General features: G+C 37.8%; 3 protein-coding genes across 12 annotated transcripts; 1 reads left to right on the top strand and 2 right to left on the bottom strand.

Moving 5' to 3' along the window:
- Positions 1-901: 901 nt before the first annotated feature.
- On the bottom strand, positions 902-14,354 carry LOC130990013 (uncharacterized). 10 transcript variants are annotated; one of them, XM_057914203.1, is made up of 5 exons: positions 14,177-14,336; positions 12,183-13,359; positions 11,863-11,923; positions 3,682-3,760; positions 2,630-2,792 (listed from the first exon to the last, which is right to left on the bottom strand). In XM_057914203.1, exons 2-4 carry the CDS (start codon positions 13,059-13,061, stop codon positions 3,693-3,695), a joined length of 1,008 nt encoding a protein of 335 aa, XP_057770186.1. In that variant the 5' UTR covers positions 13,062-13,359; positions 14,177-14,336; the 3' UTR covers positions 2,630-2,792; positions 3,682-3,692. The 10 variants fall into 10 exon arrangements, 8 of the variants coding, with proteins under 8 accessions (XP_057770182.1, XP_057770183.1, XP_057770187.1 ...); XM_057914199.1 differs by lacking the exons at positions 3,682-3,760; positions 11,863-11,923 and adding an exon at positions 902-1,235 and having other exon boundaries at positions 2,718-2,792; positions 14,177-14,354; XM_057914200.1 differs by lacking the exons at positions 3,682-3,760; positions 11,863-11,923 and adding an exon at positions 902-1,235 and having other exon boundaries at positions 2,718-2,792; positions 12,183-13,291; positions 14,177-14,354.
- Positions 14,355-20,413: 6,059 nt separating this feature from the next.
- On the top strand, positions 20,414-24,856 carry LOC130990010 (protein disulfide-isomerase-like). The gene is made up of 11 exons (XM_057914196.1): positions 20,414-20,803; positions 21,979-22,009; positions 22,144-22,431; positions 22,514-22,699; positions 22,839-22,964; positions 23,049-23,183; positions 23,277-23,396; positions 23,565-23,682; positions 23,943-24,055; positions 24,327-24,549; positions 24,639-24,856. The coding sequence occupies exons 1-10, from the start codon at positions 20,634-20,636 to the stop codon at positions 24,543-24,545; spliced, it is 1,506 nt and encodes a 501-aa protein (XP_057770179.1). The 5' UTR covers positions 20,414-20,633; the 3' UTR covers positions 24,546-24,549; positions 24,639-24,856.
- Positions 24,824-25,786, bottom strand: LOC130990011 (protein DOG1-like 3). The gene has a single exon (XM_057914197.1). The coding sequence runs from the start codon at positions 25,784-25,786 to the stop codon at positions 24,956-24,958; it is 831 nt and encodes a 276-aa protein (XP_057770180.1). The 3' UTR covers positions 24,824-24,955.
- Positions 25,787-27,662: the final 1,876 nt, after the last annotated feature.

Genomic DNA, 27,662 nt, shown 5'->3' with positions numbered 1-27,662 from the left:
AGGAACAAAGGTATGTCTCATAGGTCATGTTAAAGATCCATTACTGGAATAACCGTAAAATGAGATTTCCCTAGCTACAGAATTGGAGAAATGCTTATTATCAACACAACCTAGTAAACACATAAAGAAGTGTGTGTATGTTGATTAATGTCCAATGTCTGAGATCCTAGGTTCAAGTCCACCGTGGCGGTCATTAATTTTCTTTATTTAATTTATCTCAAAAAAAAAAAGTTATCAGAAATACTATCCCTGATTCTACAAGAAACTGGTGACCTGTTTACCCGTAGATCGTCAGCTGTATCGTTGTTTCTTATCAAATTTACGAACATTCAAGGAGGAGTGCTGCGTTCTTGATTGAAAAAAATGAAACACGTTGGAAACCCTAGGTATTGTGTGGAAAGGATATAATTGTCTTTTTAAAAATTGTTGAAGGTCTAAATTGTAATAATAGTTATTAATTTAGGATTTAAACCTGCTATCAAACGCAACATGTGTGCTATCTGAGTTTTTATCTTGTCTATCAAACGTAATAAACCTTATTTTAGTATACTACATCAGTCCACGAAAAGTATGGTAATTTTGTCATTTTCAATGTCCACTTTGTATTTTAAGCTATGGTTTCACTTTTTACTCTTAAAAGTTGTCAACAAAACCAGGAGGGGCCCACTGTTTAATTACTTGGAGCCAAAGCTTGACATATTTTTCGGAGTTGGCCACCGATAGAGTTGAGTCCGCTGGAGACGAGAACATCGTTCCAACTAACTAGCCGACTAGACCACCTGACCCACACCAGCTTCAATTTCGACAGATTATAAAGATCATATTTTTTGTACCGAGATTAAAATAATCATAATGTAAACCAAGAAAAGATACTGATGCACGAATCAGCAAACCTTAGCAGTGACCACACTTCAAGAAAATCTTCATTAAGAAACATGGTTCTACTGCAAATTACTATTACATCCTCGGATGATTCTGGGGAAAGAAAAAAACACAACAGAACAATCATCATAATAGATTGTATTATCACTAACTACTAACTACATAAGATGAATAAATAGACACAAAAGATTGAAACATATTCACCAGTGAGTGGGAAGAGGAAGGAAAACAAAGCATCATGTGGCATGAGAGCCGTGTGTTCGTGATGCCCATATCCCAAACACAAGAAACCAGAATACAAACAAGATTGCCCAGTAACGAGCAGGCCCGTACTTGATTCTTGTTAGAACGAACTGTAAACACATGGAGAACATTCATCAGCTCAAATATCCAATGAAAATAACTTTCCTCAAAAGAGTAGTATCGAGCAATCATTCAAATGAAAGCACCTAACTTGACAACTACACCAAATCCTCAAATCAAGCACCGGAAAGGATCCGAGAGTTTTATGGATCCCATTTAAAAACATCCCTCCTTAATAGCCCCATAGGCCATAATGCAACTTCAGAAACTATCTAGTGTAATGCAGGTTAGGTTTCCTGACCATTAATTTTCTCCCTATTGACACCGACTGGAACTTACATATCCTACCCAACATTTTGGAAGAGTAAGCCACATATCCTATCATTATATTATAATTAGGCAAGATGCCAAAAAAGATTTTTTTTAAAAATACCAACCCTATAACTGAGACAGTTTTTAATAAGTGTAATCAGATTTGCTTTAATACCTAATTTATATAACTTTCTTATTTTTTTCAAAAATGATATCCTAGTCCTACACAAGGAAAAATGAAAAAAATGTAGAAAGAAATGCTTTTCGCCTGGATTTTGGCTGGACTCATCCATCAATTTAGTACAGAAAGAACCAAAAGTTCCATTTTTGAATGGTTTTTGCCTCAAACGAGTATTTTGTACCCCTCCACTAATGGCCAAGAAAACATAATATCCACGGAAAATATATGATTTTCAAGAAAAATAAGAAAAACAACCCATGAATCCAAGAATGTACACTTTGGTTATGTAAGAGAGAATAGCAAGAGTCACAAGCTACATCAATTAGGATTTCTGGTTTACAAAACTTGTACAGCCAAAAATATCTCTTGAAGAAATTCATAGCAAGAATTGTAGTGGAGACCGAAATTCCATGATAAAGTTTCAAAATGCACAGACAACAGCTTGCTTTCTAGCAACAGAAAGTATGGAAGTTATTTTGGATTTGGATGAGGTTTCCATGTTAGCTAAAAAGGGATCGAAGTTGTCCTTTTTTATTTTTATTTTTATTTTTCATATTTGATGGTTGACGTAAAGCATGCATGTGCCATAAAAGTGGCAGTGGATCATTTCCCCACAACACTTGAAAGGTGGGGTGTTAAAATGTCAAATCTAAATGGATGGCTTATTTTGTTAAAATGTTGAAGTTTAGGAATTTTTTGGCACTTACCTTTAAAACATCCAATGTTTGGAGAACAAATGTTTTATTTACACATCACAATGCAATGTATCCTATGAAAACTCCTAGCTCTAATCGTGATGAAGGCAGCTGCATTCATTTCCTACACGTTAGGCACTAATGATCATAACTAATTCTAACTAATCTACTTATATTATAAAGGTGTGTTCTTACCAATTTTGATATACCTACAATATCCTTATTTATTTTAAATTCTCACGATAATATAGTAATTTAATATATATTTTCTAAAATCCCTTAAAATTATGATAAAGTTTATCTATTTCTGAGAGAGATATCAACTAAAAAGCAACTGAACTTACGAATCGGAAGAAAACTACAACAGTCAATGCACAGACACCTCCAAGAAGAATATGCAAGCCATTTTTGGCAGTTTTCTGCAGTTGAAGGAACAAGTTTCGATTAAGTTTATGCAAGAAAATAACTGGCAAATACAAAACGAAAAGAACTAATAAGTGATTTAAAAAAAAAAAAAGCATCATCCAATGCTCAATCCAACAAGTGGCAAGACCAATAGCTCGCTCCCAAGCTTAATTATGTCGTAGGAATTAAGAAATTGTAATATACATGAGATAAAGTACAAGCTCATCTTGTCAACGAGCATTACCTAGTACTAGTACTCCTTTTATATCCTTCGGTGTAACAATACTTTTTAGCCATTAATTATGGTTTTGGGCTCAGTCAGTCATTTCCCATTCTTCATTTCAGAATTCAGGGTAGCACATACAAGATGGATCATGGATGTACAGAGCAAGAGATTTGGAATGGAGTCAGTGATGAATGACCCACACACTTAAGAAGATAAATTAAATGAGCAGGTACATATTGAACTCCAAGCATTCATCCGATAAGGGAAACTAGATTAAATAGCACTTTCCCCACATGACTAATAACTCAAAGCATGAAATATTAAACCATGTCTGTGCTTCAGAGCTGAAGACTAATTAGTTACTGTTAGATACTTAGATTCATTTCCCATTATATCTACTTATTATATTTCTCTGATATCTTTTATGTCCCGTATTGATTAAGTTAATTAGGTTAGACTAAAACTAAAAGGATGAACCTGACTTTTGTTTCAGGAGCCCAAGTTCCTTTTGTTATTTAAGTAGAGTTGAGCCATTCAGGATGAACAAAAAAAATTATCTTAGTTGAGTCGGCAGATTTTCCGCCTGAGCAAACCTTTCTGATCAGCATTTCGCGCTCGAGTATTTCAAGATGAAAGAAAATTTAAACCAAAAATGGAAGAGAAGAAAAACAACTTACAGGAGAACCTTCTAATAAAACAAGAACTTGCAGGCAAAGCTACCCAAGTGCCAGGCGCCGATCAGCCCAAGCAGAAAATCTGCCAAACCATTAAGAGAATTTTTTTCGTTCATCCTAAATGACTCATCTCTGCTACTTAAAAAACAAAAGGAACTAGAGCTCTAGACACAAATGCTTAGTTCAACTGTTCTAACATATATAGACATCATTTTCCAATGAAAAAAGGCACAATAACTTCCCATGCTAAACAATTTGACAATGAAGTGCTCCAACCATCATCAGGTTGGGAGTTAGAGTCACCACGGAGGGGAAATGGGGAACCATTATTGATAGTGCAGTGCCGAGTGGTGGGATAAAAGTTTATACTCGACGCAAGTCCAGGGCTCCTGCAGTCTAACTGGAAGAGTAGAATTATAATCATCTTTTTATTTATTGTTTATTATGTTTTCTTGTTGGTTAAGTTTTGCGGGCCTTTGTCTTCTACATGGGCCTTAGTAGGAATTAGTATTTATTAGCCTTTTCCTGCAGAATTAGGGCATACATTATATTTTGAGATTTAGCGGCTTTACGCTGTGGCAGAACTTCTCGTTCTGTGGACTTCGTTAAGGAGTATCTTTCAATTGTGTTCCTGTTGATTCGCTCTCTTCACTCTACTAATTTGGTCCGACCTGCCGGATTCCACCATGTCCACATAGAAGGAACGTCTCGAAGAGGTAGAGAAGACAGCGAAAGATTTGCAGTCCACTTTTGGCTCGCTTGCGGACAAAGTCGATGGGTTGGAGAGTTTTCTGGGGACTGTTGAGACTACTCTCGCTACTCACTCCAAACAATTCGCAGAAATCCTTGCCAAACTCGACGACATGGGAGGCCGTAGAGAAGGCTTTCTCGAGGTAAAGAAAGGTTCGACAGATTTGACGGGGGAGACATACCGCGCATGGACCTTCCTCCATTCGATGGAACCGACCCCATCGCATGGCTTGCGCAGGCCGAGCAGTACTTCTTGGTTCACCGCACTGCTATGGCCAATCGCGTGCAGCTAGCACTTATCGCCATGTCCGGCAAGTGGGTTCTCCGACGTGGCTTGCGCAGGCCGAGCAGTACTTCTGGGCACAGTGGGTTCTCCGACTCCGACGTGCCGCCTCCATTCTTTGGGATCAGTTCACAAAGGGGCTCATAGAACGTTTTGGAGATAGTTCCGCTATCAATGCCTACGAAGCCATGCATCTTACTCGACAAACAGGATCCCTGGAGGAATATTTGCGGTTGTTCGAGGAACGAGTAGCCCAGTTGCCGGCTCTGCCCCCAGAGCAATACTTGGGGATGTTCCTAGGAGGGTTACAAACTTCCATCCGAGATCGGCGTTCCCGACTCGGAGATGATAGATGTTTTTGCTGCCATCCGTGATGCGGCGTTCCAGCAAATCGTCTGCTCCCCCGCCACGATCAAATTTTCCACTGGGAAATTCTTCCAGACCCACTTCGACCTTTCTGAGGTCGTTCCCAAATAGCAGGCAGCCCGCGGTTCCACCTCCAGGCCAACTTCCACACTCGACAACAAGACCCACTAGCTCGCCCGTATTTCGGAATTCTCGACGTCTATCGCCAGCACAACAAGAGGAGTACCGTGCTAAAGGCAAGTGTTATCGTTGTGCCCGCTCCATAAGTGTCCTACCAAATCCTTAGAAGTCCTTCTGGAGGCTGAAGAGGATGAACCGGTGGTCGAAGGGGATGACAGGGAACAAGAACTAAAAGAGGAAACTATCGGGGCGGAGACCATCACGGGGTTGCAACACTTACCAAAATGTCTTCCAACGGGTGTGATGGTGCACAGACTCTTAAGTTGTTTAGCCAAATCGAAGGACGTCGCCTCCTAACGATGGTCGACAGTGGGGCGAGTCACTGCTTTATCGCCAATCAGGCTGCTCGTGCCCTGCCGAGTTTGCAGTGGTCTTGGGAGATGGTACCAGGGTGACCTCCCAAGGTGTATGTAAGGCAATACCCTTCACCATCGCTAATCATTTGTTTCATATCACTTGCTATGTTTTTCCACTGCGCAGTGTCGATGTTATTTTGGGTGTATCATGGCTTGCTCAACTAGGCGATGTTACTGCCAACTGGGCAAATTTGTCGATGGAGTTTGTGGTAAACGGGCAACAAACGTGGGAACCCCTCGCTGACAAGGCGGGCGTGTGGGCGGTCAGAACTGTGCTCCCTCGAGCTTGGCGACGACGCATGGCTACTCTGGGCCATGGAGGGTGAAGGTGTTATGTCCTTTCTGACCTCACCATCCTAACCGCAGCCCAACAAGATGACTTGGGAAATTTGATTTCAGGGTTTCCAACTATGACGCAGACTCCGACGGGATTACCACCATCACGGCAGAGTGATGTGTTGCAGGAGGGTGTTTTCCCCGTTTCTGGTCGTCCTTACCGTTACAATCACTCTCAAAAGGACGAGATGGAAAAGCTAGTAGCCGAGATGTTAGCCGCCGGCAGTATTGCCAAGTTGCAGGCCCTACTCGAGCCCACTTCTGCTTGTACGCAAGAAGGACGAGTCTTGGCATTTTTGCGTAGAATATCACGCTTTGAATAAGGTCACAGTGCCTGACAAATACCCTATCCCGGTCATTCAGGAACTGCTTGATGAGCTTCACAGCGCCAGATGGTTCAGTAAGCTTGACCTGCGCGCCGGCTACCACCAGATCAGAATTGCACCTGAAGACGTTTCTAAAACTGCATTTCGGACTCATTCAGGCCACTATGAATTCCTCGTCATGCCATTTGGACTTACTAATGCTCCGGCTACATTCCAGTGCCTCATGAATGACATTCCGACCCTTTCTCCAGAAGTTTGTGCTCGTATTTTTTGATGACATCCTGATCTATAGCACCTCATGGTCGGACCATTTGCGACATTTGCAACAGGTACTCACTATTCTTAGCAATCACTCCTTAGTACTTAACCCGAAGAAGTGTGTGATTGGGCACTTGCAAGTCGAGTATTTGGGTCATATTGTTGCCAACAAGGGTGTGCAAATAGATCCTTCTTAAGTGGGAGCGGTTTTGAAGTGGCCAACACCCCGTGGTTTTCTCGGCCTCACGGGTTACTATCGTCGCTTTATTTGCGATTATGGCAAACTCGCGGCCCCGTTGACAGCATTGTTAAAGAAGGATGGTCAGAAGCCGTGGCAATGGCCTTCTGAGGCCGAGGCTGCCTTTCAAACTCTCAAACAAGCAATGACTACTGCTCCTGTTCTGCGCATGCCGGATTTTTCTCGACCCTTTGAGATCGAGTGTGATGCATCAGGGCGAGGGATCGGAGCCGTATTGATGCAAGAACGACAACTCATTGCATATTTTAGCAAGAGTTTATCTGGCAGATTACCATCCAAGTCGGCATATGAAAAGGAACTCATGGCGCTAGTCCTTGCAGTGCAACATTGGTGGCCTTACTTATTGGGGCGGAGATTTGTGGTTCGTACGGATCAGAGGAGCCTTAGACAATTGTTATCGCAAACTCTCACAACCCCAGCACATTAGAACTGGGCAGCCAAGCCGTTGGGATTCGATTTTGAAATAACCTATAAGGAAGGGTGACTGAATAAAGCAGCAGATGCCTTTTCTCAACGTGATGAGGAATTGGAGCTAGCGGCGGTCACAGCACCGCATTGGCAGGATTGGAGCTCACTTCAAGACACCGTGAAGGCAGATCCACGGCTGTCTCGGATCATCGAGGCACTTGAAGCAGGCCAGGAGGCGCCAAGACATTACAGTTACTCGCAGGGTACGTTGTTTTATAAAGGCCGAGTTGTGTTGCCCGCTGACTCGCAGTGGATTTCAAAACTCTTTGCTGCATTCCACGCAACCCATTCGGGTGGACATTCGGGAGCTTTCAGAATTTATCGCAGGTTGGCTGCAAATCTTTATTGGACTGGAATGATGAAGTTGATCACTTCATTGGTGGCAGCTTGTGATGTTTGCCAGCAAAATAAGTATGAGACCAAGAGCCCTGCGGGTCTCCTAATTCTACTTCCTATTCCAGATCAAGTGTGGGAGGATATTAGCATGGATTTCATTACAAGACTCCCGCGTTCTGGTGGATATGACTGCATTCTTGTCGTAGTGGATCGTCTTTCCAAATATTGTCATTTTATGGGGTTGCGTCACCCATTTACAGCAAGGACTGTGGCAGAACTCTTTGCTCAAGAGGTGGTGCAATTGCATGGAATGTCGGGATCTATTGTGTCTGACCGCGATCCTATATTCTTATTTCTTAAGTTCATTTTGGAGAGAGCTGTTGGTACTACTTTGCGCATGAGCTCGGCCTACCACCCAGAGACCGATGGGCGGACAAAGGTTATGAATCGTTGTTTGGAAACTTATTTGCGTTGTTTTGCGTCGGAGAGGCCGAAAAGCTGGGGAAAATGGTTGGCCTGGGCCGAGTTTTGCTTTAATACTGGATTTCAATCAAGTGCCGGAATGACACCATTTGAAGCTGTCTATGGCAGACCGCCGGCAGCCCTCATTCTCTTTTTACCTGGGGAAGTTCGCGTGCAGGCCTTAGCAGATTCTCTTCGAGAGCGGGATGACATATTGGTTCATTTGCGGGTTCATTTAGAGCGAGCACAACAATGCATGCTTCACGAGGCTAACAAGCATCGTCGTCCTTAGAGTTTCAAGTGGGGGACAAGGTCTACCTCAAATTCCGTCCTTATAGGCAGCGGAGTTTGTTTTCAGCCGCACATGCTAAGTTGGCGCCGCATCTCTTTGGGCCATTTGAAGTGGATGCACGGATTGGGGCAGTGGCATACCGATTGAAACTTCCTGTTGGGTCCAAGGGGCACCCGGTCTTCCATGTTTCCTTGCTAAAACTTGTTTTCGGTCAGGTCAGGTGGTTGCCTCCCCGACCCTACCAGAAGAGCTTCTGGCAGTGGATCCTCCATATCTTCCAGGTGCTATGTTACAGCGCCGTTTCTTACACCGTGACGGGGCTGAGGTGGAGCAGGTCTTGGTTCAGTGGCAAGGGTTAGCTTCAGAAGAGAGTTCGTGGGTAGATGTTGCAGATATGAAAGGGCAGCTTCCGGATTTTAGCCTTGAGGACAAGGCTGTTTCGCCAACGAGGGCAATTGATAGTGCAGTGCCGAGTGGTGGGATAAAAGTTTATACTCGACGCAAGTCCACGGCACCTGCAGTCTAGCTGGAAGAATTGAATTATAATTATCTTTTTATTTATTGTTTATTATGTTTTCTTGTTGGTTAAGTTTTGCGGGCCTCTGTCTTCTACATGGGCCTTAGTAGGAATTAGTATTTATTAGCCTTTTCCTGCAGAATTAGGGCATACATTAGATTTTGTGATTTAGCGGCTTTACGCTGTGGAGAACTCGTTCTGTGGACTTCGTTAAGGAGTATTCATCTTTCAATTGTGTTCCTGTTGATTCACTCTCTTCACTCTACTAATTATTGATCCTCTTAAATATAAAAAATATAAAAAAATCAGCTCCACGTGATAATTAAACAAGTTTCATGCTCAAATCAGAACTACTAGACAAGTTTCATTTAGTGCTTTGGGGGTTATATTATGCGCACCAGGATTAATCCTGGATGATAGAGTTAAGGTGATTCTCACACAAAGAACAAAAGAAACTGAATTAAATTTACGAATAACTGAATAAAACTCTCCTCAAACTGAGTACCAACAGAAAAACCGTTGTTCCTATTTTCTGCTCCCAAAAAAACCTCCTTTACCTTAATCCGCTAAAACCTATTTATAAAAGATAACATAGACTCCTACTGACTCCTGCTCGAACTCAAAAACTGACTCCTAAACCAACAATAAATAGAAGCAATAAGATAACAAACTCAATAAAATAAACTAAAAATACTCTACGCGCTGAATACTTCTGCTCTCTTTAATAATCAACCACAGCTCCCTCCCCTCGCACTTAAGTCTTACAAGTTGCTGGAACACTAAGTGTCTAAAACTCACCTATGCCTTGTGCTTGTGATAGTAGCCACCCATTCGAACCCAAGCTTCACAAACAGTTAGCTTTAAAGCTAGATGTGCCGTGAAAGGGAACATTGTGAGGCCCCAAAATAGTTCCTGTGCTTTACAGGAAAAGCTCTATTGAACAATTTGTGAATGCAATTCACATGCTGGCTATCTATTCTGGTACATGTTTGGATTGAAATGTACATCTAACAGTCTTACAAGTTCAAAACTCGAGGTGTAATAAATTAACTCAATGCATGGTGGAATATAAGGACTTGTTCTTAGCCTGTGGAACAGTCTAACCTAGACTGGCTGGGCACAGTAAGCTCACAGTTGTTATTGAGGTTCCAAGCCATAACGTCTATAGAATTTCAAGGATGCGTAAAGTCCAATAAAATGGCACTATTAATTTCCATTCTTTGAATTTCTCAAGAAAATCTCCAGGTTCTAACTCTGGGTGTTGCTGCAGCAATCCAGCGGAGGCCAACTTCCAATCATTGGGTTAGTGTAAAATAAAAAGGGTTATTCTAAAATTATAGCCCGAACTTTGATCCCCTCGTAACTTTTTAGCCCGAAATCAAAAACATTACAAATATAGCATGTAATTATCTACGGTGTTCACTTAATGGCCCACATCAAATTTTTCTGCAAACTAAAGCAGTGTGGATTTGTGGCCTGATTTGTGCCTTGAATTTTCAAACTTTCACAATTTCTTACTTGAATTTTTGACAAACTTTGTTCCATGTCAGCTTTAGTTGGCCAGAAAATTTGACGTGGACTATTAAGTGAGCAAAGTAGATAGTACATGCTAAAGTCGGGGGGGGGCTTCAAAGTTCATGCTATAATTTAAGAATAACTCATACTCCCTCCGTCCACGAAATGAGTACCCATTTGTGGACGGCACGGGTTTTAAGAAATGTATGGAGTATATTGTGAATAGTTTAAGGGTCCCACTTTTTGAGTGTATTAATTAAAGAGATGTGTGGGGTACACTTGCCAAAAAGGGAAATGGGTACTCATTTCGTGGACGGACGAAAAAGGAAATATGGGTACTCATTTCGTGGACGGAGGGAGTATATAAAACGCTCTACTTTTATGTTATCATCTTAAACCACAACAGTCATTCTTGTCATCAATTGCAGAATCCATATCAAGCAAAAGGAGGATTGTCATCATGTGAAAAAATGCCATTTTTATGAGATTTAGCCTTCTCACATGTTAGTACACTTAGGGTGCGTTCTCTTTGGTTGTAAATTTATCATGGGAAAAGAAGGGATAAACAAAACTTCACCCTTTAAATCCTTCCTTTCTTTTTCCCTCATTTCCTACAAAATAGAATTTGACCCTTATAAATGGAGGGATAATATTATCCCTCATTTGTAGTGAAAAGGACGAATGAGTAGGGTCAAATTCTATTTTGTAGGAAATGAGGGAAAAGAAAGGAAGAATTTAAAGGGTGAAATTTTATTTATCCCTCCTTTTTCCATGATAAATTGACAACCAAAGTGAATGCACCCTTAAGGTTCCTCAAGAACACATCCTCAACTTGAAATGACTAATCATTAGAACTACAATGATAAAGATCAGTATTTAGTTATAGTTAATTAATTATATATTGTTTCTTTAATTTATTTAGTTATTTAGGCTTAAGTTATTTAGGGCTAGAATAAAGTAATGGGCCATGCTTTTGTACGGGCTTTAAGATATTTCTTGGGCCTCAAGTTTCTGTAGGTCTTTAAATAGTTATTAGTGAATTAGGGTTAGGATTATCGTTGCAGTATTATTTTTGACAGCTTCTGCTGTAGGCCTCGCAAGAGGAGTTTAGGACAGCGTTCTCGCTTTAGGCCTCGCAAGAGGAGGGTTACTCTCTATTTTCCTTGTTCAGTATTTACTTCAATTTATTTCTCTTTCAGCTTTCCTGTTTTCTGTGTATCTCAAACCCTTCACTCTATCATACAACTAACTTATTAGTTATCAATTAGAAATAAATACATGTCTTCAATCAAACCATTATCCTCCAACATCCCAAACTTAATTTCACTAACTAATATAGCGGGAAAAAAGTGAATAATTTGCACCTAATAAGGGCTGAACTGCTACTGGCTCATTCCAGTATGATGGCTAGGGAAAATGAAAACAAAAAATAAGACTATGACTACTGGGCTATTCAAATCTCTATTTTCTATTTTCTTACAGAAATAGAGTATCACGAGTCCAGAAGCAGATAAGTTCAATACATAATCCTCATCTTCTACCTACACAAAAAACAAATGTTCCCTCTCAAAAAAAAAAAAAAAAAGGAAACGGATCTAGGAGTCATAAGCTCCTTTCCAATTCTTGTAATTGTAAGATTACACAAGTCACATGCTTAAACTCAAGATTTATTGAAGATTATCTAAACTATAATGCTACTATAAGTAGAATAAAAATGCATACCAGGGCAAACAAAATGCATTTAAACAAGAAGTTCAAAAAAAAGAGTGCATGCAGCCAGGAAATTGTCAAGCCCAATACCTTTCCCACATGCGGGGCGAGAAGCCAAGCAAGAGTAACAGTCAGCAGACCTGTAGCAAGCAGGATCCCGGTACCCTCCACAGCCCATTTAGTAGCAGTATTTTCAACAGGGGCAACCTCTTCCAAGACAGTATTAGAAGCTGAAGGTTGCTCGCTGACCACCTGGGAAACAGTGATAGAGTTGTTGTTATGTGGATTAAACCACAATGAAATTTCGCTTAACCTCTGCCTTCGAATTGCAGCAACAGCATCAGGATCCACACCATAATTTGTTTGTGGTGCTGCAGGATTAGGTTCTCCATTAACAGTTCTTTCTCTCAATGCTTCATACTCTTTTAAAGAACCTAATATCCTTTTGTAATCTTCAGGTCTTATATTCTTCGTAATAGATCCACATATTTCGCAGACAGTTGATCCATGGCTGATAAACCACTTAAGGGCACAAGCGTAATGTGCTAATGCAAGATCATTTTTGCAAGCACAGCCAAGCTCGAACAGCCTGTCCTGGCTGTCCTCAAGACCTAGCTCTACATCAGCTGTACAGAGAAAAACCTCCCCATTTGGGCTAACAAACTCAACCAACTCAGATCTTTTATAAAGTGAATTATTTTCAATATTCCCTGAGGTGACTTTCAAATTAGACTTAACCTCCTCTTTACCATTTGTAAGATCACATACTGGTGGAGATATACCCAAGAATCCCAGGGCAATATTTCCCCTTCTATCAGGTTCGGAACACTGACAAACTCGACAAGTTTCCGAGACAGCTTCCTTGTCTACATTAAGACATGTTCTGTCAGTTCTTGGTTCTTCATCCTCAGTAGAAGAGAGAATGTTCTCACCGACTACACCCGTTTGATTGGGCCTTTCTTTCTCCATATATTCGCGCAAAGCTACACCTATAGAACATACACTATGTGCTTTTGATGGTAGTGCTATCTTTCAACCAAAAATATCCATCAGGTGAACTCCGCCGTTAGACATATCTTTGAAGTGGTGAGCAAGAGTCTAGCAGAACAAAGTTCGAAAGGAATCTCCCATAAAAGAAACCAAGCATACTTCTCTAGCTTGATATTGGACACTGATACCATGCAGCCAAGAATCACTTCCTAAAAGAAAGAAAAAAAAAAGTCCTGATATAGGAAACGAGCATAGAGGAGGAAGAAGATCTCCAATACTGCAAAGATGGAAAAGGAGTTACGGAAAATATAAGACAGCTTAAGAACGAGAAGAAATCAGTTCTTAGCTTATTGGACTCATCCATATGCAATATCAATACGTAAATAATAAATCCTAGAATTTAAAAAGAGCACGAAATTATTCATGCCAGCTAAACCCCCTTAAAAAGAGGACAAAATCGGATTCACAGGATAGAAACAATACCTAAAAATAATTGTCACAAGTAACAGGCATGATTGAGCTCTTGAAAACAAATCAAATGTTTCCTAAACATGTATAGTGAAACTGAAGTACAATACGTTTATGAAGACTGACTTTAATTCCACACCAGAAAAAATAAATAAATAAAAGATGAAAAACAAAATTGTTGGAGCAATATGCAAATAAACTTGTGCGTCATTTCAGTTTCCCAATCCATCATTACTAGTGTAACAATTACATATAAAGAAGAAATTGTTTATATAATTAATCGGCAATTATGTATATGGGAGCAAAATCTCAACACTAATGGGAAAAGGGAGATGCCCACTAGAATTTCTGGGTGAGATGAACTTTATTAGTAGATACAGCTTTAACAATCGATACAGCGATGACAATAGCATAATTACAGCGGGAAAAGGCCTAAAAAATAAATGCAAAAAAGATGCAGCAGTGAACATAAATCTGAATCTAGTGCAGTAATCAAAAAGCACCAGGAACACAATACTCATATCAGTTGAAGTAATAAACTAGTTTTGAAGAAATGAGAGGACGATGATTCTCATCAAACCAAAGCTAAAATACCAAATATTTGAAGAGAAGAGGAAGAAACAAACCTCCACTAATTAGGAATGCAAATCGTGTGAAAATAATTTGGTAGGTGGCCAAGAAATCTCTCTCTGTCTCTCTCTCTCGTGTTCCAGCGAGTACTGATGGGACTGTGTATTTAGTAGTTGTGCACTTTACTTGTGGCTCTTGCATCCACACCCTTCAGCATTTGCGTGCTTATGTTATAGGCCCCATATATTTTGGCTTTTGACTTTTTAACTATTGAATTAAAATGTTATTGAAAGAAAAAGGGGAAAAAAAAAGAGAGACCCTAATTAAGGTCGAGCTTATTAAAAAATTTGGCAAAAATTCACTCAAAAAAATACTACTAATAAAGAAAAAAAAAGTATCCATCTATTACACGACAAATAACTCGAGTTACTACTAAAATAATCAACTCGACAAAATCACAAAGAATACAAAAGAGCCAGACCGGTCCAAAACCAGAACCTAGCTGACTAACACTCTAAGAAAAACCACCAATGTGCAAGGCAAAAAAGATAACCACAAAGTGCAATCAAACCATGCACAAAACAAGGCATATCATTGACTACCTTGGGGTCCTCGACTGAAGAAAATAATCGATAAACCACACAAGCCAAGCGTACACCTCCCCCACAAAAAATATGACATAATGATACCGGAAGAAAGAGCAAAAGGAACGTTTAACTCCCATAGCCCGGAAAGAATCTCAGGCGCTAAGTACACCCATTCCACGGATACAAGGACGAGGAATAAGAGAAACATAAAAAACCCCTGCACGCCACTGATGTTAGGCCAAGAAACCACATCAACCACCCATGCAACCTAAAGTTGAAGCACGAATCAAGAGCAAGAGCAAGAGCAATGCAAATGATAGATATGAAAATGCTTCTCGAACACCTCCAAAACATGCTATCCTAACTTCAGATTTTGTTTCAATGAATATACTTAGTTTCTTTTGCATGGTTTGTCTCATGTGTGATGTTTTACCCTTAATTTTCTAGATGTAGTTATTTTTGGGCTAGATCTATGTATGATTTTTGTTCATTTGATTTTCTTTTGTTCATGTCTGTTCTATTGGGCATTGTCGCTTTTGGGCATTGTCCTGATACTGGTTGATTTTTATTTACAGGTTGGGGGTTCGCCTAACCCCTTGCCCTTCGGGTGTTTGTTTGTTTTTTTTTTTTTTTAAAATCTAATTATGATGTGTTCTCTTTAATTGATAAATTTATGATGGAAAAATGGAGGATAACAAAAAATTCTCCCTTTATATGCCTTATTTATTTTCTCTCATTTTCTGCAAAAGATAATTTCACAAATTCTCATTTATTCTTTTCACTCCATGAAGAAATAATTTTATCCTCATTTGTGTGTGATAATATTATCACTGCTTAAAGTAAAAAATGATGAAATTCTATTTTATAAAAATAAGAAAAAAAGAGATTTAAAAGGAGAATTTTTTGTTATCTGCTTCGTCGTGTTTGTGCCATTGTCTATTGTTAGTTTAGTCATATTTTATTGTAAAAGTTGTGTAGAGTAGTGGTGATTTTGTGTTAATTGTGATGTTTTAGGTGTTAAATGAATAATGTCGATGTTAAAGCATTTGAAGATTGTGAAGAAAGCTCACAACGACGCAAAAGAGAGTGTTTAAGACATGCTAACCATGGCTCACAATGAATCGGGGGTGATTAGAAGAAGATTGAGAAGAGAAGGCAGTGAACCGCGGCGCACTAGTCAACCGGGTTGACTGCTTGAAGGAAAATGGGCAGAATGTGAAGTGAGCCGCGTCGCACTTGTCAACCGGGCTGACCCTGACAGTTTTCTGACGGGATTTCTCATAAGAATGACGATTTTTAGAGATTCAAATACACTTTTTTCACTTAGAACTTCCATCATTTTCCCTTTTTGAAGCAAGAACAATAGGAAAACTTTAGTTTATCATTTTATTTCACTTTCTTTACGCATTGGAACGGATTTGCACTTTGAATTTCGCAATTATTTCTTTCTCTTTCTTCTTTGTTTTAATACCATGGTTTACTTTTTCTCATACTTTGAATTCTACAGCATGATGAACTAATTTCCATAATCTAGGGTTGGAGATTCAATGGGGTTTAATTGATTTGCTTGTGATGTATTGATGCACATTATCCGATTCAATTGTTTGATATTCGATTTAGCAATTGATCACTGCTTGATTGTGTTTGCAACGTGTGAGATCGAGAGAATAACTCGTTGCTTGATCGTGGTTGAATTGGAATTAGACTTAATCGGAAACGTGTAGTCTAATAATTGATGAATTCATGTGATTTAATTAGCGTAGACTCATACTTGAATGTGAAAACTATGGTTTGAGCACCTACGTTAGGAGAATTTTGTGAGTTTATTAATTGTGCATGATCTTCACTTGTTTATTGATTTCCCAAGAAGATGATCCGTCGCCCTAGAATATTTAATCCTTGAATTTTAGTTTGTTTTATTATCTAGAATTTTTTTCTCGTTGTTTTTGATACACTACTTGATCACTTGAAAATTGGTTAGAATGTTTAGGTGTTATTGTTTTTACGTGTTTAACACATAGATAATTAGCCCTGCTAAGTCTTTCTCGTGGAATACGACTTGGGTTAACTTGTCACTCTACGATTGACCTCGTTCTCTTGCGAGCAATCTAGAGAGTATACTTTAGGTTGAACATTATCCCTCCTCATTTTCCAATTATAGATTTATCAACATGTGTATACATTATAGACATATTCAAACATTTATCGACACGCTTACGTAAATTTTCTTTATTCTTGAATATTTTTCTTATTAATACTTCATCCGTCCAATAAGAATGTGCATGATTGTTGGTGACATGAGTTTTAATAAATGTTAGGTGAGTGTGCTGGTAGTGAAAGAATGAGCCCACTTTTATTAGTAGAAGAATGAGTCCAAAAAAGGAAAGCACATTCTCGTGGGACGTACAAAAAGCGAACAATTTTATGGGACAAAGAGAGTATTATTTATTTTTAGTTCTAAAACAGTTCAATCATTAATCAACACGTGCAAGGAATTTTTTCTCCCTCCGTCCACGTCATGGCTAGTCAAAGTTATTATTCATAATCGAATCTTTCGTCGTGTGTAAATTGCAATTAAATTAAGAGTATAATTTTGAAGTAGCCAAAATGAAACATAAAACATAATTTATGGCCACTCATTGAAAAAACATAAAAATTGGCCATTTTTATTAATTTTGGACGTTTTTACCCTCAATGAGGCGGACCGGGTAGGATCAGGCACGCAGGTCGCATGCCGGGTCGAGTTAGACACTTATAGCACTATTAGTGTCATAAGTGCCAAGATTTTACTTGATTTTATTTTGAATTTTCGTTGGCACTTATGGCACTACCATAAGTGCCAATCCCGCGATGCTTTCTGTTTCTGAGTTCCGTTAGACGCCTCTCAGACGTCGGCGCCCTCCTCTTCCTTTGAGAGAAAGCTCCGGCGATGGTGAGGTGCAAGAGCTCCGCCGTTGCCGGAAGACCGCGACCCTCGTTCCCCTCTCACAGACCATCTCATCTATCTCTCTATTCCCCAATCCAACCCCATACTCCTAATTCAGCAAACGACGTCGTTTTGTGACTAATAATTTCAAAGAAATGTGAGGCAAAACGATGTCGCTTTGATTATCAGAATTCCAGGACACGTAGATAAGTCCGACCGCCAAGTTAGCTTCAATTTTCCGAAAAATTACATAGAGCGCAAAAAATCAATTCAAAGCTTAATTGGGATATACTATGACAGAATTTCTGAAACTGATGCAAAACGCGAAAACGCATATAGTTATAGGATTTAGCGACATTTAGCCCTTATTAATTTATACTTAACGGATTACTCAGAATTTAATGAACAGTCTCGAATCGAAAATCAAGGATTGTGGTAGCAGATGGAATGCACAAGCAAAATAAGGTTAGTCGATGGACTGCAATTTTGAAATAACTAGTACACGCGCCCGTGCGATGCACGACTAACATCAAAATTAAATGATATTTTAAATAAAAAAGTATATCTATTTAATATATTCAAAATATAAATCATATTTTTAAAAGTGAAATATTTCACATCAATTAATTAAAAAAAATATATGAATACGAAAACATATGAATTTTTAACTTTATATTTTCAATATTTCAAATATCAATTAATTAATTTTAATTGATAATGAGTACAATACATAAATTTATCAAATAAATAAAGATCTACAAAATCATCTATTTTTATATAGTTTAATATATTTTTTGAATGCATATTTAAATTATCTTTTCTCGATCATTTTGTCTAAATAAAATTTTTACAAATAAAGTTCTCAAAATTCCGATTTTGCAAAAAGAGATAGGATTTATTTTCATAAATAATAATTGTTCAATTGATTAAGTTTAATTTTATACTCCCTTCTTCCCACATTAATAAGCCATAAGGGCCGGACACAGATTTTAAGAAATAAATAATTTATACTAATAAAATAAGAAAGAGAGTACTTATTTTTTTAGTTTTAAGATATGTTTTTCAAAAAAGTAAGAGAGATAATTATGATTGGATCACATTGACATATGATTTAAATAATGGGTTATATGATTGCTATGTAATAAGCTTCCAATTTAGGAAATGACCTATTAAAATGGGACGTCCAAATTAATAAGGAAATGTGGCCCATTAGTATGCAACGGCGGGAGTAATATTGAATAATAATGTTCGGTTATTTTAGTTGGGTTTCGATTTTAATAAAAAAAATTGAATATATATATGACAACATTCATATTTATATGCATTTAAATTTTAATTTGTATTTTTTATAGACAAATAATTTTTTTATCAATCGATTAGTGGAAAAAAATGGGGCTGAACATGGTATAATTACCATTTAAATTCAAATAGACGAGCTACTACAAAATTAAACTGTTCAATTTACTTTTTTATTTTATTTCTAAATAGGATCAATAATGATTCTCCGATTAATGATTTTTCAATGGTAATTTTGATGCTTAATATATACGTAAATCTAACGTAAAATTTAATTAAAAATAATAATAGTAGATATGTTAATATAAGTAAATATAAAAAATAACACAAACATAACTACAAATTTAATAAATTTAATATTTAAGATGATATAATTAATTATTCATCTATAAATTTATATTAAAAATATTTTAACCTCTACTTCAAAAATAATATTTTTAAATTAAAGAACTTTGAAATGAGCTAATATAAATATTTTTTTAAAAAAACGCAAAAGGAAGAAGAAATACTAGAGAGAGTAGAGAAGAAAGGAAGTGAAAACACTTCAATACATAACTTTTCGAATTTTATTTATGTAATTTTAATCACATTATCTTTCAGATCTTTAATTTACACCAATAAAATTTTTAGAGAGAATTGATTGTTTAAAAGAATAAAAAAAGAAGTGAAGAAAAATTGGTGGATAAAAATACCATAGATTGTGACTTGTGAGAAGTGAGAAAGTTAACGTGTGATTGGTTAGCTAAAAGGAAAGTAAAATAAGTGATATAGGAGAGAGTACAACTAAAACTGGTGTTTCATATATATATATATAGATTAGAGATTAGAGATATATGTCACGAGCTTTCCTAAAAAATTTAGCAATAAAACCAATACAGATCCTTATTTATTGCAACATTCCAAAATATTAATTGGGTAGTTTTGACCACACTCACCTCAATTACATGACCTAACAATCTGATTTTATCTTATTTTCCCTTTTATATAATGTGGTGAGAATTTTCCACATACTTTTCCACGCAATTCAACTCATGTTAATTTTATTACTTTGACTTGTGTAGAGACTAGAGAGAGACAATCAACCATTTATACTTTTCTTAAAAAAAAAAAAAATTGAAACCAAGAATCAGTAGGTTTTGCACTGAATATCTATATAATTTTGAAATTATTGTATGTATTTTATCTCGACTTTTAAAACTTATCAATTACTACAAACATCACAATTTTTTCATTTTTTTAATCATTTTCACAATCGAAAATCTACTCAACTTTAATGAGGATATGGCGTATCAAAAGATAACCTATTATTTTGGTCCAAAAAGTAAATTGCATAAGAGGAAATTAATATTTCTTTCGCAACCGTTAAGGCAAGAAGGCAAAAGCAGAACTATGAATTTTAATGTGTTTTGACTCAATTAAAGAAAAACCCATCTCCTGATTTCAAGATTTATTACAAGGCAATCCGAGAATTTAACCCACAAAAATATCTCCTCATTTACATCGACGTTCCTTTATCCAATGTACATCTGCCACGTCACCGAAACCGCCACCGTGGCGCTCATTCAGCAAACACTATATAACTGAGCCGCCCTTTTCCATCACTCCCTCCGTCTCAGCTCTCCCACCCTCACATGCAAAACTGTTTGCACAATTGGGGAAAAATTAATTCACTCCTCCTTTACAGAAGCAGAGGAGTTTTTAGCAATGGTGTCTAAGGTTTGGTGTGTCCTTCTTCTGGTTTCGGTGGCGGTGCTATGTCCGGCGGCGGCGGCGGCGGACGAGGAGGTTGAAAAGGTGTTGACTTTAGACAGCTCGAATTTCTCCGACGTAGTGTCCAAGCACGATTTCATCGTCGTTGAGTTCTACGCTCCTTGGTAAATTGATAGATTCCGTTATTACACAGATTTACTCTCTAAGTTGATCTGATTTTCTCTTGTTTTTTTTGTTGGTTTTTAAATGTGAGATCGGTTTTTGAGTAAGCTCGAGCTTTGATATTTGATCTGTACTTTATGCATTATACGTTGTGCTTTTTGACGTTTTTCTTCATTAGCAAGGGCCTGCACTTTTGTGTTCTGAATGCAGATTGGGTTCTGATAATTTAAATGATTAATCTGTTAGTTTCTTCCATTTTCTGTATGTGAGTTGAGAAACTGCTGGTTTATGATGCATCTGAAAGCAAAAGGCGAAAACTAAATATCGTTATTTCATTGAACATAATCTTTCTTTAATGTTGGGATCTAACATTTTTTGGCTCTCCTTCTGTTCCGTCTATGATGCCTCTGATAGCGAAAACCGAAAACTAAAAAATTGTCATTTCATTGAACATACTCTTTCTTTTAGGTTGGGATCTAATAACATCTTTTGGCTCTCCCATAGCGGAACAAAAGAAAGTTGGGCAGAAAGAATGACTTAGTGCATTATATGAATTATGAAATATAGTTTAAAATGCAATGTTGACTCAAAATCTTTAAAATAACGCAAAATTACCATAGCTTTTTATGCAAATTGAAACGGTAAATTCCTCTTTTCTGAAAGGGTTTGTGTCCCAAAGTTACAGCGTTGTTTAGAAAATTTCCCCAACTTTTGTTTTCTATTCAAAAACCCAAAATTTCTATGTTTTTAAAAATATGTGCCGCTATACAAAATTCGACGACGGAATAGTGGGTCACCTCGCCGGATTCTTATGTGGATTGATATTGTTTTATTGGGAGAGGTGGGAAAAAAAATTCCACCTAAAATTACGGCAAGGTGACACATATCATTCCGGATTTTTTATAGTGGGATATTTTTTGAAAGACGCTGAAAGTTGGGGGATTTGAATAGAAAATGAAAGTTGGGGTCATTTTCTGAAAAACGTTGAAAGTTTGGGACTCAAAGCATGATTAAGAAATGTTATACATGTACTGTTCATCTTTTTGCATATTTTTTTTTTCAAAATTTAATACTATGTGAAACTGGGGCCACCTTTAGATCATTACTGAATTTTATTTATTAATGTACTTGTTAATATGTGAATAATCCATATTTCCTTTGTTATTTATGTTAACAGGTGCGGGCACTGTAAGTCTCTGGCTCCAGAGGTAATCGTTTCTCCCCTTGCTGTTTGCGGATTCAAGCAAACACACTTCACTTCTTTCTTTTCAATGTTTGTTTCCTTGTATTCAATAAATAAGCTATTTCTCTAATTCATTCTCTTGTTTACAATTTTTCTTAGTATGAAAAAGCTGCATCCATATTAAGCAGCCATGAACCCCCCATTGTCCTGGCTAAAGTTGATGCAAATGAAGAAGCAAATAAGGAGCTGGCTACCGAGTATAAAATCCAGGGTTTTCCTACCATTAAAATCTTAAGAAATGGTGGCAAAAGTGTCCAAGATTACAATGGTCCTCGTCAGGCTGATGGCATTGTCGATTACTTAAAGAAGCAAGCTGGTCCTGCATCAGCTGAAATTAAGTCAGCAGAAGATGCCAGCAGTCTTATTGATGAGAAAAAGATTTTTCTTGTAAGTTATTTTCTCATCCTAATAAACCTGTCTCCTTCTCTTTAATCCTGAGCCGCTGATGAATGTTGTATTGGAATACTAGGTTGGAGTGTTTCCCAAGTTCTCTGGGGAGGAATTTGAGAGCTTCATGGCTTTAGCTGATAAGTTGCGCGCTGACTATGACTTTGGCCATACCCTTGATGCTAAACTCCTTCCTCGTGGTGAATCAGTCAGCAAGCCCACTCTTCGCTTACTTAAGCCTTTTGATGAACTGTTTGTGGATTCCCAGGTATTTCTTGATCAAGCACTTTCCTTACATTTTGTTTAAACCTTTTTTTTCATGCTTCTTTAAGACTTGGTTCATACGAAGCTATTCCACTTTAATTTGTTTAGTTTAATAAAACTGGGAGTATGCTATGCTATTTCAGGACTTTAATGTCGAGGCAATGGAGAAATTTATTGAAGCATCTACTGTTCCAACTGTTACCGTTTGGAACAATGACCCTGATAACCATCCATATATTAACAAATTCTTTGAGGGTCCTGGCTCTAAGGTATCCCTTATTGTCGTTTGATTTTCTGTTTCATGTTGATAACTTGTAATAATATATTTCTTATAAATCTGTTGATTTCTACAGGCCATGCTATTTGTAGATTTCAGCAAAGAGCAGGATGCTTTCGAGGCAAAGTATAAGAATGTGGCAACCCTTTACAAGGGGAAGGGCATCAGTTTCATGTTTGGCGATGTTGATTCTACTCAAAATGCATTCCAGGTAGTCATGTTTTGCATATGTGTGTTCAACTGTTTTTCTCCTGTTCTTTTGAATGAATCAGTTTTGACACAATGTTATTTCTATGCATGACAGTACTTTGGACTTAAGGCAGAACAGGCACCTGTGCTCATTGTACAGCAAACTGATGGACAGAAGTATCTTAAAGCAAACGTAGAGCCTGACCAGATTGAGTCGTGGGTGAAAGATTATCTGGTAGTGAACACGTTTTTAGTAATTACACTTTATTTTGGTGATTCAAATAGCTTTTAATGTTCTTCGTATTATAAAGAATAAAAAAGTAGAGAACAAATGTCTGTCTTGTCTGGAAGCTTTTGCAAATATGGATTTTATCTTATCTGATTTTTCATTCATTGATGACAGGAAGGACTAGTGAAGCCATACATAAGATCAGAACCTATTCCTGAAGTGAACGATGAACCAGTCAAGGTGGTTGTTCGTCACAGCATTCAGGACGTTGTTTTCAACTCTGGAAAGAATGGTATGTCAACAGGGATTCTTTGTTTCCCGCTGTTCTATCTATCTATCTATCTATCTATCTATCTATCTATCTATCCATCTATTACTATTATTATTATTTGATAAAATTAACAATTAAATAAGCAAATTTAAAGATGCTGATGCATTCATCTATAATGTTTTGAATGTTTCAAACTAAGTTTCGTTACAAGTTGCAGTGATAACACATGCTGGTTTGCTATGGTAGGAAGTCATGTTAATAATAATATCTCCATCTTACAGTTCTACTAGAGTTTTATGCGCCTTGGTGTGGACACTGCAAGAGTCTTGCTCCAATCTTGGATGAAGTTGCCGTCTCCTTCGAGAAAGATCCTGATGTTCTGATTGCAAAATTTGTAAGTTTCCTTCCAATGTCTTGATTTGTATGAAAAAGTTGTGGTGTAACACTTGCTTTAATTGCCTTCGAGATACTTGCAGTTCCTGCCATTTGCCTAATGTTATATCCTATATACTTTGCAGAAACAGTTCCATTGCTTGTACAACTGTTTGTTTGATCGTATATGAACCGGTTCTCATAATCAAACCAAACCTTCTCATTCCTAGAATTACTTGTAATAAGTATCATCCATTTTGTTTCATGTGTAATAACTGTATCTGTCATCTCAGGATGCAACTGCGAACGATGTTCCAAGCGACACATTCGAAGTTCAAGGGTTCCCGACACTCTACTTCAGATCTGCAAGTGGCAACTTGTCACAGTATGATGGGGATAGAACGAAGGAGGACATCATCAATTTCATCAACAACAACCGGGATAAGTCTGCCCCGTCATCCTCAGTCGAAACTGAATCCGTAGACGTAGATTCTGCTAAGGACGAGCTTTAAAGAGGTATGTACATTCAACATCACATCGAATTCTCATTCTCGTAATCGAACTAACTGTTATTTCAATTGACACCAGCTATTTTTCCTGTGCAGGCTAGTGTCTAACGAGGGAACTTCTGAAGCGGATTTTATTTATATACCAGTTCCTGCCTTTTTCTACTTTTTAGGTCAAATAAAATCTGGTTTTGTTCCAGTTCTGTAGTAGGATTATATTTATAGTAGCAGAAGATCCGATGCATGTAGCAGATCGTTATCAACATTTGAATTTTGAGGCTCACTTTTAATCAATCTCCATACTTGTTTATCCTCCATTGAAATATAATTTATTACTGACAGTTACATATATAGATGAGAAACAAAAGCAGAGCAGAACAACAGCAAGAAGTCGGTTGTAGATTTAGGCAGCATCTTCATCGAGCTTGTGTGTTAACATTTTGAGAAAGCCTAGCATCTCGTTTCTTGCCCCATTCATGAATCCTCAAATGCAGAGCGGCAGCAGCGATGAGGTAATGCACAGCCTGCATCGGAGTGAGAATATCGATCACCTTCCTGAGCGTGTTGAGTCTCAGCTGATCCGCCATGTGAAGTAATCCAACCAAGGCATCTTGCTTGGGGGCGAGGGTGGCATCGACCCTGCTCTGCCCGACGTCCACGTCCATGGCCTCGGCCTCCGTCATGGCATGCGCCAGCTCCACCATGGACGCATCCGCCACCGTCTCCTGCTGCTCCGCCAGCTTCTCCGTGATCTCCTGCTCCTTCCGTATGGTCTCCTTCTGCAGCACGTCCACCTGCTCCAGCTGGGTCGCGGACAGGTCGCCCAAGTCCCCCGTACTGAGCCCTTGCATGAGCTCCTGGAGCCTGGCCTCAAGCTGCAGCCCGGACTTGGAGTAGAGCAGGTGGAAGGCCATGCTTGGGCGCCACCCTCCCACCCAGAGGAAGGCGTCTTCGAGGCTGCTCCGCCACGAGGGGCTCAGCATGGCAAGAATGTCCGTCTTGCCCCACCGCCCCTTGGCCCTATAGTAATGCTCGTAATGCTGGACCACGCGCTTCACCAGGGGCCGTAGCACCCCCCGGTCCGGGGCCGCCTCCTCCTCCTTGGAGGCGGACACGAGTTCTTCGAGGTGCTGATTCTGTTCTGCGATCCAGCGCTCGAAGAATTTCTCGAAAGAGTCGCCTTCACGGAGACCGCTTCGAATTGTATGTCTCAAGTATGTGAGGCTGTCGGGCGGGGACGTCGACATGGTGTGAGGAACTAGAGCTTGGGTTGAGTGAGGAGTGGAACTAATCAACGTTTTTATACTAAAATCTTGCAGCTGGGTATGTGGTTGTAATTAAGGTGTTTAATTATTATTTTTTTTCAAAAATATAATACAGCTGTTAATATTATAGTTGTTTGAAATAAATATAATAATATAGGGAGGGGCGGGTGTATCTTGAAATCTGAGTGCGAAAATAGACGTAGTTTTGGAAATTATTAGGTGATGTGATGAGGTAATGTGCAGTGCAAGTTGCACATATGCTCTAGCTTTATTAGTCGGTGCGCTTGACGTCGGTAAACAAAACAATTACTATAACCTCAAACGGAGCTCCACTATCTTTCTTACTCTTCATTTATCTCATAGCTGCAACCATAAATTTTAAATTCCGTAACTAACTCTAAACATTTAATATGTTATCATAATTTCTTTTTTGGTGTATTCACAAAAAATTTACTACTATTTTTATTTATAATAATATGGTCGTGGAACCTTTATCTCGTTAATAATTTCACTCATATTTTATTAAAATATGTGTTGTTTACAATGTGATAAGTTTTTTATGAATGAAAGAAGTACTATAATATAATTTGGAGGAGCAAAACACAAATATTTGTGTGTGATTAGTCGCATATTAGTTAGTAAAAACACAAATACTTTTGCGTGGGACACTTAACGATGTTTAATGATAAAAAGTTTCATAAAAAATGCAAAAAAGATGTGTCGCAATGGATACAACATTGTATTCAATCTTTATAGATTCTAGGTTTGAACTTTAGCGCGGTGCATTTTTGCGCGCTTTATCTATTTTTTTTCATAAATTTTATTTTCAATGTATCAAAGTTTTTTTTATTATTTTTGCTTAACAATAAGGTACTTATTTACATAGCTTCGTCTTATGAAAGGTCTGTTCGTCAATTAGATTATACTATTAGTGTTGAATTCTTAGTACCTCATCTTTTCTTCTCTTTTGATTGAAAACTCTCTTGAATAGTTGGCTGAAAAAGTTTATGTTAATATACTATTGTTGCATCGTTAATATAAAAGAAATTATAAGGGTCCATTTTCTAGTTTTTGCTTAGGGTCCTACGAAATACAAGAATCGGTCCTAATAATAATAATAATAATAATAATAATAATAACTACTTAATTATCACAACATTTTTGTGTGAAAAGTATGCATTAAAAATAAGGCTTTTCTTAATATTTTGAAAATTAAAAAAAAAAACATTTTTTGAATTATTCAATTCAGTTTGGCATTTTCCGAACCGAAATCTGCATTTAAAGTTAGAACTGAATTAAATATATAAAATTATTAAATTTGTATATATTTAATTCAATCCTAACTTTGAATAAAATAATAAAAAAGTTGGCTTTTTTTGATTCAGTTCGATTCTGATGAGTATAAAATTTCAACCAATTCAATGGATCTTTATGTGAAGGATTCCGCCATGCTTCTTACTTCACCTTTAAAAGGTTGTGTTTGACAACCTTCAAACGCAGATTTTGCACATGAAGCTTGCCTTCAATTTTGTCGTTTCTCATATTTATTCTTTTTCTGCGGCTCTATTTATAGGTAATGACATTTCACCATATTAAATCTCAACTTGGGCCGCGCTTATGCTATTATATAACCACTTTTTGAAACTATATAAGCTATCTGACAAATAATTATGTTATACAAATAATTTTCTAAAAAACTTACTTCGATGCTACGCAAGCCCAAACTGCAATAGATGTCGTACATGAGTTTTAAAAATTGAATAAACATATCAACTCATTCTCGAACCAAATTTTGGACACATTTCTTACCTGTTAGCATTTTCGAAATTTCACAAACACTTCCTCCATCCACGAAATA

This window comes from Salvia miltiorrhiza, chromosome 6, assembly GCF_028751815.1.
Source record: "Salvia miltiorrhiza cultivar Shanhuang (shh) chromosome 6, IMPLAD_Smil_shh, whole genome shotgun sequence".
Classification (NCBI taxonomy): Eukaryota; Viridiplantae; Streptophyta; class Magnoliopsida; order Lamiales; family Lamiaceae; genus Salvia; species Salvia miltiorrhiza.
The sequence above is the reverse complement of the archived record's forward strand: the minus strand, read 5'-3'. Positions and strand labels throughout refer to the sequence as shown.

Excerpts from the sequence above, each read along its gene's own strand:
- LOC130990013 (XM_057914199.1), bottom strand. The coding sequence starts at position 13,061 with ATGGAGAAAGAAAGGCCCAATCAAACGGGTGTAGTCGGTGAGAACATT. Across the intron at positions 2,793-12,182 it reads TCGCCCCGCATGTGGGAAAG|AAAACTGCCAAAAATGGCTT; the intron begins GTATTGGGCTTG and ends CTTCAACTGCAG. Across the intron at positions 1,236-2,717 it reads TTGTAGTTTTCTTCCGATTC|TTCGTTCTAACAAGAATCAA; the intron begins GTAAGTTCAGTT and ends ATGTGTTTACAG.
- LOC130990010 (XM_057914196.1), top strand. The coding sequence starts at position 20,634 with ATGGTGTCTAAGGTTTGGTGTGTCCTTCTTCTGGTTTCGGTGGCGGTG. Across the intron at positions 22,965-23,048 it reads TTGAGGGTCCTGGCTCTAAG|GCCATGCTATTTGTAGATTT; the intron begins GTATCCCTTATT and ends TGATTTCTACAG. Across the intron at positions 23,184-23,276 it reads CTACTCAAAATGCATTCCAG|TACTTTGGACTTAAGGCAGA; the intron begins GTAGTCATGTTT and ends TATGCATGACAG.
- LOC130990011 (XM_057914197.1), bottom strand. The coding sequence starts at position 25,786 with ATGTCGACGTCCCCGCCCGACAGCCTCACATACTTGAGACATACAATT.